Here is a 15,464-nt window from a genome sequence, read left to right as displayed (position 1 = left end):
TGCCTCTCCTCCTCCCTCTCTCTGCCTGCCCCTCACTAGCATTTTTCCTGGACATCTGCTGAGGCTTAGGGCCCTGCTACCCACACCATCTATCTGCAGTGCTCTGTGCACCTTAGCTAGGTGTACACAGCTCAGGCTGTCCTTACACGCCCCTGGAACGGTGTCCTCTCTCCCCACTCATGGTTACGTTATTGCTTTACTATCTTTATTACAGTTATCAAAACCTTGTTTATTTAATGGTGCAGTAATTTCTTCTGTAGACGGTTAAATTCCAAGGGTCTGGACCCCATCTGGATACTATCATAGATGTCCACTGCGTGTTTCTTGAATGACATGTTTTCTTAGGAAATAAAATATCCCCAATATATAATTTTAAAGATGTCAAAAAGCATTTAAAAACAAAAAAAACCAAACCATGAGGCATTCCTGTTGTGGCTCAGTGGGTTCAGAACCCCACATAGTGTCTGTGAGGATATGGGTTCAATCCCTGGCCTCACTCAGTGGGTTGAGCATGTGGCATAGGCCGGCAGCTGCAGCTCTGATTCGATCCCTAGCCTGGGAACGTCCACATGCTTTGGGCACAGACCTAAAAAAAAAAAGAGTCCAAATCATACTTAAAGTTCTGAGAGATACACGTGTTCCAGAGTCTTCCTAATACTTAGTATTACTGAGAAGTATCACTTCTTTTGATAGCTCCATAATTTTATCTTGCCTGAAGTAATAAGTAGAATGATTGCCTTCAACATAATTGCTTTTCCAGGTAAAAGATTGTATCTATCTATATAGAATATGTATACACACAGACATGAAGTATATATACATATATGTACACTCACACATATGCAGACACATGTTTATCACTCTTCATCCATCACCCTTTCTTCTCCATCACCTTGTACTATGGGGAGGAAAGACGATTTAAAGAATTTTAAGAAGTGTCCTTGAAGTTCCTGTTGTGGCTCAGCGGTAACGAACCCGACTAGTATCCATGAGGTTGCGGGATCTATCTCTGGCCTCGCTCAGTGGGTTAAGGATGCAGCGCTGCCGTGAGCTGTGGTATAGGTCGCAGATGTGGCTTGGATCTGGTGTTGCTGTGGCTGTGGTATAGGCCGGCAGATAAAGCTCTGATTCGACCCCTAGCCTAGGAACTTCCTTATGCAGTGGGTGCGGTTCTGGGGCAGCATTTGGGGCCGATACTCACTGTTCCATCCTCAACTTGGCAGATAAAGGCTGGTGGTGGGAGAACGTCATTGCTGCCCTTTTTCAGAGACACTCACCAATCAGCTGGCTTATCCGCACCGTGAGTATGTTTACTGTCGGGCCCATCCCACCTGAATGTCACAGATAAAGTCGGACACTAGTTAAAGTTGTAAGGACAGATTTTTTTTTTTTTTCCCCACTGTACAGCAAGGGGGTCAGTTTATCCTTACATGTATACATTACAATTACATTTTCCCCCCAGCCTTTCTTCTGTTGCAACATGAGTATCTAGACAAAGTTCTCAATGCTATTCAGCAGGATCTCCTTGTAAATTTATTCTAAGTTGTGTCTGATAAGCCCAAGCTCGCGATCCCTCCCACTCCCTCCCCCTCCCATCAGGCAGCCACAAGTCTCTTCTCCAAGTCCATGATTTTCTTTTCTGAGGAGATGTTCATTTGTGCTGGATATTAGATTCCAGTTATAAGTGATATCATATGGTATTTGTCTTTGCCTTTTTGGCTCATTTCACTCAGGATGAGATTCTCTAGCTCCATCTATGTTGCTGCAAATGGCATTATGTCATTCTTTTTTATGGCTGAGTAGTATTCCATTGTGTATATATACCACATCTTCCGAATCCAATCATCTGTCGATGGACATTTGGGTTGTTTCCATGTCTTGGCTATTGTGAATAGTGCTGCAATGAACATGCGGGTGCACGTGTCTCTTTTAAGTAGAGTTTTGTCCGGATAGATGCCCAAGAGTGGGATTGCGGGGTCATATGGAAGTTCTATGTATAGATCTCTAAGGTATCTCCAAACTGTTCTCCATAGTGGCTGTACCAGTTGACATTCCCACCAGCAGTGCAGGAGGGTTCCCTTTTCTCTACAGCCCCTCCAGCACTTGTTATTTGTGGATTTATTAATGATGGCCATTCTGACTGGTGTGAGGTGATATCTCATGGTAGTTTTGATTTGCATTTCTCTTATAACCAGCGATGTTGAGCATTTTTTCATGTGTTTGTTGGCCATCTGTATATCTTCTTTGGAGAAATGTCTATTCAGGTCTTTTGCCCATTTTTCCATTGATTGATTGGCTTTTTTGCTGTTGGGTTGTATAAGTTGCTTATATATTCTAGAGAGTAAGCCCTTGTCGGTTGCATCATTTGAAACTATTTTCTCCCATTCTGTAAATTGTCTTTTTGTTTTCTTTTGGGTTTCCTTTGCTGTGCAAAAGCTTTTCAGTTTGATGAGGTCCCATGGGTTTATTTTTGCTCTAATTTCTATTGCTTTGGGAGACTGACCTGAGAAAATATTCATGATGTTGATGTCAGAGCGTGTTTTGCCTATGTTTTCTTCTAGGAGTTTGATGGTGTCCTGTCATATATTTAAGTCTTTCAGCCATTTGGAGTGTATTTTTGTGCATGGTGTGAGGGTGTGTTCTAATTTCATTGCTTTGCATGCAGCTGTCCAGGTTTCCCAGCAATGCTTGCTGAATAGACTTTCTTTTTCCCATTTTATGTTCTTGCCTCCCTTGTCAAAGATTAATTGACCATAGGTGTCAGGAGGACAGATTTTTTTATCAGTAGTATAATCTTGCAATAGGGGAAAATTTTCAGCATGAATGGGACTCAACTTTGATTTGTCCAGAGGTGACTGGGTGTTTTAAAGGAGAATGAGGGGGGGAGTTCCCATCGTGGCTCAGTGGTTAACAAATCCGACTAGGAACCATGAGGTTGCAGGTTCCATCCCTGGCCTTGCCCAGTGGGTTAAGGATCTGGCATTGCTGTGAGCTGTGGTGTAGGTTGCAGACGCAGCTCAGATCCCACATTGCTGTGGCTATGATGTAGACCAGCGACTACAGCTCTGATTAGATCCCTAGCCTGGGAACCTCCATATGCTGCTGGAGCAGCCCAAGAGATGGCAAAAAGACCAAAAAAAAAAAAAAAGAGAGAGAATGAAGGGATGGGGCGGGGGTGAAGGGAGCACGGTGGAGTCAGGTGACAATTAGAAACAGTAGAAAGGAGGAGTGGTCCACATGAGGTCAGCTAGCCTTGCCTGCCCGCAGAGACCCGGACACTGCGGCCCTCGCTTCAGGTCCTAGCTGTGTTGACTGAACAACAAAAATGCAGGTTGCAGTAGCTGTAAGTTGTGTTTGGGGCAAAAGGAGGTGATAGCCCGGGACGTAGCATTACTGATAGCTCCGAGGAACTGCTCCGAAGAGGTGGGGAAGGTCAGTGTCCATGTGATTTGGGTGAAGGAGGTCCCTGTCATCAAGCACAGGTTTTTTCAGAAGGTCACTGCTGGTGTCATGAAGGTTACTGCTGGTCACAAGGAGCAGTTGTCACCATGAAGGATGTTAGCGCTTTTTGAGATACAAGGAGATGCAAGAATGGGGCTCATAAAATCTTATCCCGAAAAGATCTAACTCTCTCAAGTCCTGTTCTGCCAGTTTTCCCAGAGCACAGAGTGCCTCCGTCTGGGTCTTCACCCTGAGCTCCTTTCAGGGGGCATCGAAGGTCAGCGGCTGCAGCGGCTCATGATTTAATCCTTATAGAGGCAGATGGCAAGTGCCAGTTTTTACCTGGCAGCTGTAAGTCCTTTGGGAAAGCCGTGAGTCTTTCCAAGCAGGTGCTGTAAAGGGATTAGGATCATCTTAGGGAGGCGACCTTGAGCTGTTAGAAGCTCTGAGAGTTTTGTCCAAGTCTTTATAGGCTTGAGTTAAGACAGGGTTGAGGAGAGAGCTCCGAGGAGCCTGGCTAGAGGTTGATCAAAGAGAGAATCTTTGTCACAGGCTAGAGTTTCCCCCAGTATCTGATTGAGATAAGACATAATGGGCATTTCTGCAGATATATAGATGTGCCCTCCTTTCAAAATCTTCATTGCAAATATCTTGTTTTTTAATCATAGTAGAGTTGATTTACAATGTTGTGTTAATTTCTGCTGAACTGCAAAGTGATTCAGTTATACACATATATGTACAAATATATATACATTCTTTTTTATATATGTTTTTTCCATTATGTTTTATCACAGGTGTTGAATATAATTCCCTGTGCTATAGAGTAGAAACCAGTTGTAGCAAAAATCTTAATCTCTGTTTGCAGGTATCTGAATTAGCAAAACAAATGCATGAGAAAGTAGCTCCTTGTGCAACCAAAGGAACTTCAGCTTTCCATGACCTGTTAGCAGAGTTCCAGACCGCATGTAAATTGCAGTCTGACCATAGAAAGCAGATTTTCAGGAGCACATCTCTGGTGCAAGGATCTGGCCCAGCTCAGCTTTAGCCATTTTAGCCCTTCTTTGTCCTGTTCCAAATGATCAGTCCGCTCTGGGCTTGAAACTCTCCTAAACTCTTTACTTGAATACTCCTAAAGATGGCGACAAACTGCCTCCTTCACACTTTTTTCTTTTTTCTTTTTAGCGCTGTACTCATGGCATGTGGAGGTTCCCAGGCTAGGGGTCGAACTGGAGCTACAGCTGCTGGCCTGTGCCCCAGTCCCAGCCACACAGGATCTGAGCTGAGTCTTTGAGCTACACCACAGCTCACGGAAATGTGGGACCCTTAACCCACTTAGCAAGGCCAGGGATCAAACCCACATCTTCATGGATACTAGTCGGGTTCATGACCACTGAGCAACAATGGGGACTCCCCTTCACACACTTTTTTTTTTTTTGTCTTTTTTGCCATTTATTGGGCCGCTCTCGCGGCATATGGAGTTCCCAGGCCAGGGGTCCAATCGGAGCTGTAGCCACCAACCTACTCCAGAGCCACAGCAATGCGGGATCCGAGCTGCATCTGCAACCTACACCACAGCTCACGGCAACGCCGGATCTCCAACCCACTGAGCAAGGCCAGGGATCGAACCCGAAACCTCATGGTTCCTAGTCGGATTTGTTAACCACTGTGTCACGACAGGAACTCCTCCCCTTCACACATTTTTAAGATGACTTCTAAAGTGTTTTATCATAAGGTTAAAAGGCTGCAAAAAATAATCTAGTGTATCATACATGTTGACGTTGAAGAATAAAACTGTAATTTAAATCTACCCAGTGGAATCTAAACACCAAAATGATTTTTTTAAAGGAGAGTTATATAAATAAGACTGAAAAAAAGTTCATGTGTTTAGCTACTAGTGTGTGAGTACCAGTTTTCAGCTGGAAGAAGATAACTCAACCAGGAGAATGCATTTGGCAGGTTGTGTAGAGATTTCTCAAGAGGACACCTAAAGGAGATGTTGGGATTTTTTTTTTAGGTTAAACTATCAATTTTTAGTTGCTGTGAATATTATATGTTAGATGTGTACAATATAGTGATTCATAATTTTTAAAGGTTATACTTCCTTTGGAGTTATTATAAAATATTGGCTGTGTTCCCTATTATATAAAATGCCCTTATAGCTGATTTGATACCAAAGGAGTTTGTTCCTCTTACTCCCCTGCCCCTATACTGCCCCTCCCCCTCCCTCTTCTCAAAATGATTTTTAAAAATCTTAGATACATTTTACATACAGTGAAAAGCACAGATACTAAGGGTTTTTAGTTCAGTGTGTTTTGGCAGTTGTACACACCCATTTAGCCATCCATGGAACCACCAACAAACTAAGATCCAGAACATTTCCAAAGGTCCCTGGAAATTTCCCTCGTGCTCGTTTTTAATCAATTTCCAGCCTCCTCTGATACCCCACCCTCCCCCCAGGAACCCCCTCTTTGACTTCTATCACCACAGAAAGTTTTGCTTTTCTAGAATTCATGTACATGAAATCATAGCCTATGGACCCTGTCTTTCACGGAACGTAATGTGTTTCAGATTCATCTATGCTGTTTGTATCTCTAGCTCAATCCTTTTTATTATTGAAGAAGATTCAGTTGTATGAATATGCCACAATTTATCCAATTTCTTATTGATAGACGTTTGGATTGTTTCTAGTTTATGGCTATTAAAAATAAGGCTGCATAGAAATTCTTGTACAAGTCTTTTTGTAAACATGTACCATTTCAGTTGGGTAAGTACTTAAGAGTGGACTTGTTGGATATAAGGTAGATGTATATTTAATGAGGAAATGCCATAACATTCCTCTATTTAAAGTATACTACTCGGAGTTCCTGTTGTAGTGCTGCGGGTTGAGAACCTGACTAGTATCCATGAGGATGCAGGTTCGATCCCTGGCCTCCCTCAGTGGGTTAAGGATCCAGCATTGCCATGAGCTGTGGTGTGAGTTGCATACTCGGCTCGGATCTGTAGTGGCTGTGGCTGTGGTGTAGGCCGGTAGCTGCAGCTCTGATTCGGCCCATAGCCTAGGAACTTCCATATGCCGAGGCTGTGGCTTAAAAAAAAAAAAAAAAAAAGAAGTATATAGCTCACAGGCTTTTAGTATATTTGCAGAGTTGTGGAACCATCACTACAATCAGTTTTAGAATATCTTCATTCCTCTAAAGAGAAACCCTGTGCCCACTAGCAGTCCCTGCCTGTTTCCCCCGTTCCCTGAGCTAGATAAAGTACCTGTCTTCCCCTGAGCGTGCCACTTGGGTGAATGAAATCAGTCACCACTGCCTTCGGTATTTCTTATGATGTTCTTTTGCTTTGTTCTCATAGAATTCTGTTAGACGTGATGGATTCTTTGACAGTAGGTGGGGGATGTTACAGGTGACATAATCCAAAACATATTCCATCCCCTCCTAGTGCCTCTCCTAGAATGTGGCTGAGTTCAGAACAAACCAACCCAAGTCTAACTACCCTAGCCTGACGGCAGTATGTGTAAGGCAGGGGAAACGCCGCATAGCTTGCCATGGTTAATGGTTTATGGCATTGAATGGTGGCACCTTTGCAGACACCAGTGTTTTATTTATTTATTTATTTTTATTTTTTTTTAATTATTATTATTTTTTTCCCACTGTACAGCAAGGGGGTCAGGTTATCCTTACATGCATACATTACAATTACATTTTTCCCCCAGCCTTTCTTCTGTTGCAACATGAGTATCTAGACAAAGTTCTCAATGCTATTCGGCAGGATCTCCTTGTAAATCTATTCTAAGTTGTGAGACACCAGTGTTTTAAATCATCCTTTTGTTGGAGCCTCTCCCCACCCTTGGCAGCGTGCCCCGCCATCACTCAGGAGGAGTGAGCAGGTTGGCTGTACTTCCACAAAGTGGGTGGAAGAGTGTTGGTGAAGGTGCAGGTGGGAGGGGGCCCTCTACCCAGGACATGCTTGAGCAAAGCAGCTCGGGGAAGGAGTACACATGGGAAATGAAGATTTGGAAAGTGACCCCTTAACCCTCCGTGCTGCAGACCCGCGGAAGTGTTCGTGGAGCCCAGCTCAGCACCCCACCCTGGTGTAGCCTGCTGTCCCTTTACCTCTGGCCCTTTGCCCATCTCTCGCATGGAGCTATGGTTCTTCCCTGCTTCCATCCCCACCCCGCGGCCAGCGCTTTCACTCTTCTAAATTCTGTTTGTCTCTCTGACGTTAGCTCACGTGACGCCTCCCTGGGAGGCCTCCTCAATGGCCTGGGTAAGGATGGGTCCCCTGCTGTGACTTGCACAGCATCCCCTTCTCTGTTGACACTCAGGACATTTGTCACCATGGCCTGTTGACGTTCATCCTTGGACGTTTGAGGAGCACAAGCACTGGGTCCATCGTATTCACGGCTCTATCCCCACACCAGCACAGTGCCTAGCACATAGTAGGTGTTCAAGACATAGATGCTGAAGAACTTGTGAGTGCAGAAACACAGGGGGACCTTTGTGAGGGTGACTCGCCTTGAAATCATGCAGCCTGTGTTTGGTGAGGCGAATCTCTCACCAGAGAGAACATGTCAACGTTCTCTCTGGTGAGAAAAATCCTGGTGCTCTCAGCTCTCCATTGAGGCTTCCTCCATCTCAGGAGCCCTGATGACAAGAAAATGAGGTCAGAGCCGTTCAAGGTGATAGCCTTGGTCTCGCAGAGCCGGAGAGCGTGCTTTGGACCCCGTGTCCTTCAGTTGCGTGGATGACTGCCGCGCATGGCGATGCTCATGCAGGTTTGTCTTTTTGTTCAGACCCTGAGTGAATCAGAAAGCTTCGAAGCTGCTGTTTACAAATTGGCCAAGACGCCCCTTATCGCTGATGTTTATTACATCGTTGGTGGCACGACCCCCCGGGAGGGAGTGGTCATCACAAGGAACAGACGTGGCCCAGCGGACATTTGGCCTCTAGATCCTTTAAACGGAGCGTGAGTAGAACGAGAGGCTCTGGTCATTTTTTTTGTATCAAGAGTCTGTCTTTTTTTTTTTTCCTTTTTTTGGTCTTTCTGCCTTTTCTTGAGCCGCTCCCATGGCACATGGAGGTTCCCAGGCTAGGGGTCAAATCGGAGCTGTAGCCGTTGGCCTATGACAGAGCCACAGCAACTCAGGATCTGAGTCTCATCTGTGACCTACACCACAGCTCATGGTAAAGCCGGATCCTTAACCCACTGAGCAAGGCCGGGGATCGAACCCGCAACCTCATGGTTCCTAGTCGGATTCGTTAACCACCACACCACGACGGGAACTCCTGTCTTTTTTTTAATTGCTGAAACTAAAGGTTGGTTGGTTTGTTTTGCTGTTTAAGGGCTGCTCCTGCGGCATATGGAAGTTCCCAGGCTAGGGGTCACATTGGAGCTACAACTGCTGGCCTACGCCACAGCCACAGCAACACCAGATCTGAGCAGCTTCTGTGAACTACATTGCAGCTTATGGCAACGCTGGATCCTTAACCCGCTGAGTGAGTCCAGGGATTGAACCTGCATACTCGTGGATACTAGTCGGGTTCATTACTGCTGAGCCACAATGGGAACTTCCTGTTTTATTTTTAGAAACTTTAGCTATGTCCCAAATGACCTTGGCTAAGACTGGATGATGTGCTCTGCTGCAGGTGGTTCCGAGTTGAGACAAATTATGATCACTGGAAGCCAGCGCCTAAGAAAGATGACCGCAGGTGGGCTCTACACCCCTTCTGTTTGCAGCATTTTCCTGTAGTCGGGAGCGTGTGCCCCTCTTAGAGGAGGAACTGCAGCGGACTACAGGCGCTGTCTCCTCCCAGAAAATGTACCCAGGCTCCTGGCCAGGATGGAAGAGTGCAGACTGTGGTGGCGAGCATGGCCAGGAGCTTCTGGGCAGTTGACTGAGTGTTGGGAGGACAAAGCTGGTTCTGGCCTCAGGGTCAGGAGCTCAAGAGTCCCCCACTGGCTCTGCTCGTGACTCACTAGCTGGCCTCTTGGGCCTCTGTTCACCCATCGGTAAAAGGAAAGGATAGAACCAGATTCATGGTTTTCTATGTAAGACTTTTTTGGAAGGAAAATACCTCCCCACACTTAAATACACAAACTGTTCGGGGGCTTTAATTTCCCTTCTAATTTTGAAAATTTATAAGTTGGTGTGTCCCCAAAGAGCAAGTAGTTATATATTTTTCCTTGGCCTTGCTGACCCAGGTGTTTGGTGGCAGTTAATTCACAACACCTATTTTTTTTTCTTTTTTTCCTGCTGTACAGCATGGGGACCAAGTTACACATACATGTACACATACTTTTTCCTCCCATTGTTGTGTTGCGATGTAAGTATCCAGACATAGTTCTCAGTGCTACACAGCGGGATCTCATTGTAAATCTGTTCCAGGAGCAATAGTTTGCATCCGTTAACCCCAAGCCCCCAATCCCTCCCACTCCCTCCCTCTTCCCCTGGCCAGCCACAAGTCTGTTCTCCAAGTCTTTTATTTTCTTTTATGTGGAAATGTTCATTTGTGCTGTATATTAGATTCCAGTTATAAGTGATATCATATGGTATTTGTATTTCTCTTTCTGACTTATTTCACTCAGTACGAGAGTCTCTAGTTCCATCCATGTTGCTGCAAATGGCATTATGTCATTCTTTTTTATGGCTCAGTAGTGTTCCATTGTGTATATATACCACATCTTCCTAATCCAATCGTCTGTCAATGGACATTTGGGTACAACATCTATTTTCACCATCCTGGCTTCCCTGAGCAGATGGGGCCACTGGGCCAGGCTGTTGAATTAATTCCACCATGGGGGCCTGGGACCAGGCAGGAAACAGCTTTGGGGCTAGAATCTGTTTTGGGGAAAGGGAGAGAACGAGGCTAGGCCTTGCACAGAGCCTCCTAAGATGAGAGCTGGTGGGATTCAGGCTTTCCTGAAGTGCCGAGTGACCTTTGACCATTGTCTGTACAGAACACCTGCCATCAAAGCCCTTAATGCCACAGGCCAAGCCAACCTCACCCTGGAGGCGCTCTTCCAGGTAACTGTGTCATGGTGTCCAGGTCTTACCCGGGGTGTTTGGTGCCTTGTCAACGGTGATTTTAAAAAGACTTCTCCCCTGAAATCAAATGTGATAGATGAAAATGTTAAAGTTTTTCCTGATTGAAAACATTTAAAAGAAAAGCCAGATGGCATTTTCTGAACTGTAACTATGTAGGTTAAGTGATCCATCTTCACCTGTTTTTCCTACATGTTTGTTTGTTTTTTTAAAGTCATTGTTGTAGCATATATTTACTCATTTCAAAGAAAAAAAAAGGGATTCAAAAGTCTGACTCCGTCACCCCAAGGTTAGGTGGTTATTTTCTTTCCTATAAATATTCTGCATGTATTTCTCATCCCTTTTTTTTCTTTTTTCCCTTTGGCTTTTTAGGGCCACACCCGCAGCATATGGAGGTTCCCAGGCTAGGGGTTGAATTGGAGCTACAGTTGCTGGCCTACACCACAGCCACAGCCACGCCAGATCCAAGCCACATCTGTGACCCACACCACAGCTCACAGAAATACTGGAACCTTAACCCACTGAGCGAGGCCAGGGCTCGAACTCACAACCTCATGGTTCCTATCGGATTCGTTTCCGCTGTGCCATGATGAGAACTCTTTTTTTTTTCTCTCCTCCCTTTTAATAGTCTTTATTATTTCATCAAGGTATAATCGATGTACAGTACTATATGTTTCAAGTTTATAACAGTGATTCACAATTTTATAAAGATTATATTCCATATATAGTTATTATAAATGGCTATCGTTCCTGTGCTGTATGATACATCCTTGTAGCTTATTTTATACATAGTAGTTTGTATCTCTTAATCCCATACTCATAATTTGCCCCTCCCCTCTTCCTTCTCCCCCACTAGTTTTTTCCCTATATCTATGAATCTGCTTGTTTTGCTGTACCCATTCATTTGTATTATATTTTAGATTCCACATAGAAGTGATGTCATATCGTAGTTGTCTCTTCCTGTCTGACTTATTTCACTAAGCATATTGCCCTCCAAGTCCATCCATGTTCTTGCAAATGGCAAAGTTTTGTTCTTTTTTATGGCTGAGTAGTATTCCACGGTGTGTGTGTACATATATACAACACATCTTCTTTATCCATCCATTGATGGACACAACAGGTTGTTTCCATGTGTTGGCTATGGTAAATAGTGGTTATGAATATTCATGTATGAATTTTTCATAGTCTTTTAATATGATTTTTCCTCTGCAGGTTTTATCAGTGTTTCCAGTTTATAACAAGTAAGTGGTATGTTAAGCATATCTGTTCATACCTCCCCCAGTCATTGTAGGCTCTCTCAGGTGCTCTGGCTCAGCAGGGATCTGAGGGCTCCCACAGGGCAGGCTTTCTAGGTGCCGTGGATACAGCAGTGACAAAACAGTCTCTGCTCTCCTGGGCCTAGTATTCTACTGGTGGGGGATGGGGAGGAGGCAGGGAGGGGCAGATGGACAGATGTATCCTAAGTCAGGTGAGAAGTCCCTGGGGCAAAACACAGGTAAGGAGGATGGAGTGATCCAGAAGGAGGAGGGTGTGACATGTCCATCCTAAATCCGCTGGCTGGGGACAGCATTTGCTGCTTGTGAGCTCCTTAATTTCACCATAACAACTCAACTTCAGATGCCTTTGGCTCTCCTTCATTTTCCTGGGGAGTTTTTGCGGCCCCTGTGCTCTTTTCACAGATGATTCAATGCCTAAGTTAATATTTCTCTTTTAGGGGGTTCCCTGGTGGCCTAGCAGTAAAGGATCTGGCATTGTCACTGCTGTGGCACGGGTTCAATCTCTGGCCCAGGAACTTCCATATGCGATGGATGTGACATATATATATATATGTATTTATTTTGTCTTTCTGTCTTTTCTAGGGCTGCACCCGAGGCATGTGAAGGTTCCCAGGCTAGGGGTCTAATTGGAGCTGTAGCTGCGGGTTTACACCACAGCCACAGCAATACCAGATCCGAGCTGCGTCTATGACCTACACCACAGCTCACAGCAATGCCAGATCCTTAACCCACTGAGCAAGGCCAGGCATCGAACGCACAACCTCATGGTTCCTAGTCAGATTCGTTAACCACTGAGCCATGACAGGAACTCCCTATATTTATTTCTTTTAAAAAATATCATTTATTTATGAATATATATATGTGTGTGTGTGTGTATATATATATATATATATATATACACACACACACACATATATATATTTCTCTTTTAGTCTGTGCCCTTGCTAGTAGCACGGCTTCAGGGATACAGCCTGGGATTTTACCCACCTACTTTTCTGAGGTGAACCCTGAGCCATGGCTCCCCTGCCACAGGAAGCTCATAGTTAAACTTGCCATGCAGCCCCTGAAAACTCATACCGGAAGCTCTGAAGGTCCACAGTCACCACCACAGCAAGGCCAAAGAGGCCAACAGCCCACCTTCATGGCCCCATCCCCATCAAGGTGTTGCCTGATGGCCTTGTCCATACCCAAGACCAGCTCACTAGGAAGCTGCTTTTGCTTAGTGAGGGAGGGCTTAATTTGCTAAAGTAAAAGAGGAGGCAGGTCAGTAGAGAGTCTGTCTCCTCCTTTTACTGCAGTAAATCCCAAACCCCAGCATTTCCTACTTTCTCATCCTCCTCACTTCTTTTTCCAAGTCAAAATGATACTCTTCAAGAACCAGCCAATTAGTTCAATAAAATTATAAAATAAAAGTATTATTTATTTACTTTTTAGGGCCACACCCACAGCATATGGAGGTTCCCAGGCTAGGGGTCAAATCAGAGCTGTAGCTGCTGACCTACCCCACAGCTCACTGCAATGCCAGATCCGTAACCCGCTGAGCAAGGCCAGGGATTGAACCTGCGTCCTCATGAATGCTAGTCAGATTCATTAACAACTGAGCCATGATGGGAACTCCTAAAAAAATTTTTTTTTTCTTTTTGTCTTTTTAGTGCACCCACGGCATATGGAGGTTCCCAAGCTAGGGGTCTAATTGGAGCTGTTGCTGCTGGCCTACGCCAGAGCCACAGCAACATCAGATCCAAACTGCGTCTGCGACCTACACCACAGCTCACTGCAATGCCGGATCCTTAACCCACTGAGTGAGGCCAGGGATCGAACTTGCAACTTCCTGGTTCCTAGTTGGAATCGTTAACCACTGAACCATGATGGGAACCCCCTACAAAGTATTTTTTAAATTAAGAAATATGCTAGTACAGGTAAAAACTTATGAAGTGACTTTCGTTTCGAATACCCAATTGATGTTTTTCTTTGGAATGATCCTTTTTTACACAAATGTTAAATAGTAGTTTTCTTGACAGCCTCTAGAATGACTTCTGTATATCTGGGTGCTTTAAGCCCCAGCTGCAGCATAGGTTGCAATTGTGGCTCAGATCTGATCCCTGGCCAGGAAACTCCGTATGACACAGAATGGCCAAAAAAAAAAAAAAAGAAAGAAAAATAAAAAAGATTCCTTAGATAAAAACAGTATTTTCAAAACTAGTATTACTCTTTTCTCTTTAAAATTTTTTTCTTTAAATATGCCATATAAGATTATTGCTAAAAAGTTAATTCCATAAATAATAGTCTTAACAGCCAAATACAGAAAAATAAGTTAGTATTTTCCCACTCTAACAGATGAACTGTTTGGCTAACAAATGATACCCAGTGCTGTGCTAGTGAACTTGGCTGGCAGAGAGAACAAAAACAAAAGACTCTCCCGATTTGCAGCATTTATTGACTTCCATGGTGTCAATGCCCATGCCTGGCCTATTTCAAACTTACAGTTGGCTCATAAACTTCCTGCATATTTAACCATTGGCTCTCACCAGTCTCTTGGAATCTGCTCCAACCCACCACTGACCTCTTCTAATAGGGCACAGACTTGCCCTTTCAATATTCATTTAAAAAATAGATAAAAACTTATTTTTGTGTTCTTACGGTTTTTTTTTAGTTACATAAATGATGAATATTTCTTTTAAAAATCAGTAGTATAATCAAAGTTTTAATACTTATTTGTCTTTTTGCCTTTTCTAGGGCCGCTCCCACGGCACATGGAGGTTCCCAGGCTAGGGGTCGAATCGGAGCTGTAGCCGCCGGCCTACGCCAGAGCCACAGCAATGCAGGATCTGAGCCATGTCTGCAACCTACACCACAGCTCACAGCAATGCCAGATCCTTAACCCACTGAGCAAGGCCAGGGATCGAACCCGCAACCTCATGGTTCCTAGTCGGATTCGTTAACCACTGAGCCACGATGGGAACTCCAAAGTTTTAATACTTATTTTAATCAAGGATTTTCCATGCTGTGAATAACCCTAATAATTTTAGATAACTGCATTATAGCCAATTGAATGTAGTATAATTGAGTTAAACAGTCTATAGTTAGTTTTCCTCTGTTAAAACTGGAGTAAACATATTTGTACATTCCCCCGTCTCCCACTTTTGTATTATTTTCTTTGGCTGAATTCCCAGAAATAGGATTTCTGAGTTAAAGGCTATGAATGTTTAAGTGGCATCTGAAAGATTTTGTCAACATGGAATTGTTAGAAATTATGTTCAATTGACCATAAAGCGTTTTTTCCCTATTATATAATTGAAAACCCAGGAGGAAGTGCATTGAAATGATAATCATCACTGAACCAGAATTAACCCACCTCCCTGACTCTAAGGCCCTTTCCATGTAATGATTGCTGTCCGCTGAGGCTTTTCAATATGTGAATAGAAATAACAGAAGGAGTTGTCTCTATGCTGCCCCCTTGTGCTGGGCTACAAAACTACACTCCCTTGAAGTACAACCCTAGCCTCTGCTGTGGCTGTAAGCAGAGAAAATATTAAAACAGCGATGGAGAATAGGATTATGAGCCCCTGTTCAGGGAACCTTTATTCTCCTTGGATGAGCTCTGCACGTGCTCAAAGCGCTGTCTTCAGCTCAGTGTATGACTCAACTGGGGTGTGCCAGCACCTATTCCTAAACAACCCTGCTCCCGATGCCTTGAAAGC

At 44.2% G+C, this 15,464-nt stretch overlaps 1 protein-coding gene across 1 annotated transcript in view; it reads left to right on the top strand.

The window, feature by feature from the left end:
- Positions 1-15,464, top strand: part of NAAA (N-acylethanolamine acid amidase) — a 31,206-nt gene that overhangs the window by 13,055 nt on the left and 2,687 nt on the right. Inside the window, exons 5-9 of the mRNA XM_047798917.1 lie at positions 1,224-1,300; positions 8,237-8,409; positions 9,090-9,152; positions 10,402-10,468; positions 11,699-11,727. Of these exons, the coding sequence (XP_047654873.1) occupies positions 1,224-1,300; positions 8,237-8,409; positions 9,090-9,152; positions 10,402-10,468; positions 11,699-11,727 (409 nt within the window). The remainder of the gene's footprint in view (positions 1-1,223; positions 1,301-8,236; positions 8,410-9,089; positions 9,153-10,401; positions 10,469-11,698; positions 11,728-15,464) is intronic.

This window comes from Phacochoerus africanus, chromosome 10 (genome assembly GCF_016906955.1).
Source record: "Phacochoerus africanus isolate WHEZ1 chromosome 10, ROS_Pafr_v1, whole genome shotgun sequence".
Lineage (NCBI taxonomy): Eukaryota > Metazoa > Chordata > Mammalia > Artiodactyla > Suidae > Phacochoerus > Phacochoerus africanus.
The sequence above is the reverse complement of the archived record's forward strand: the minus strand, read 5'-3'. Positions and strand labels throughout refer to the sequence as shown.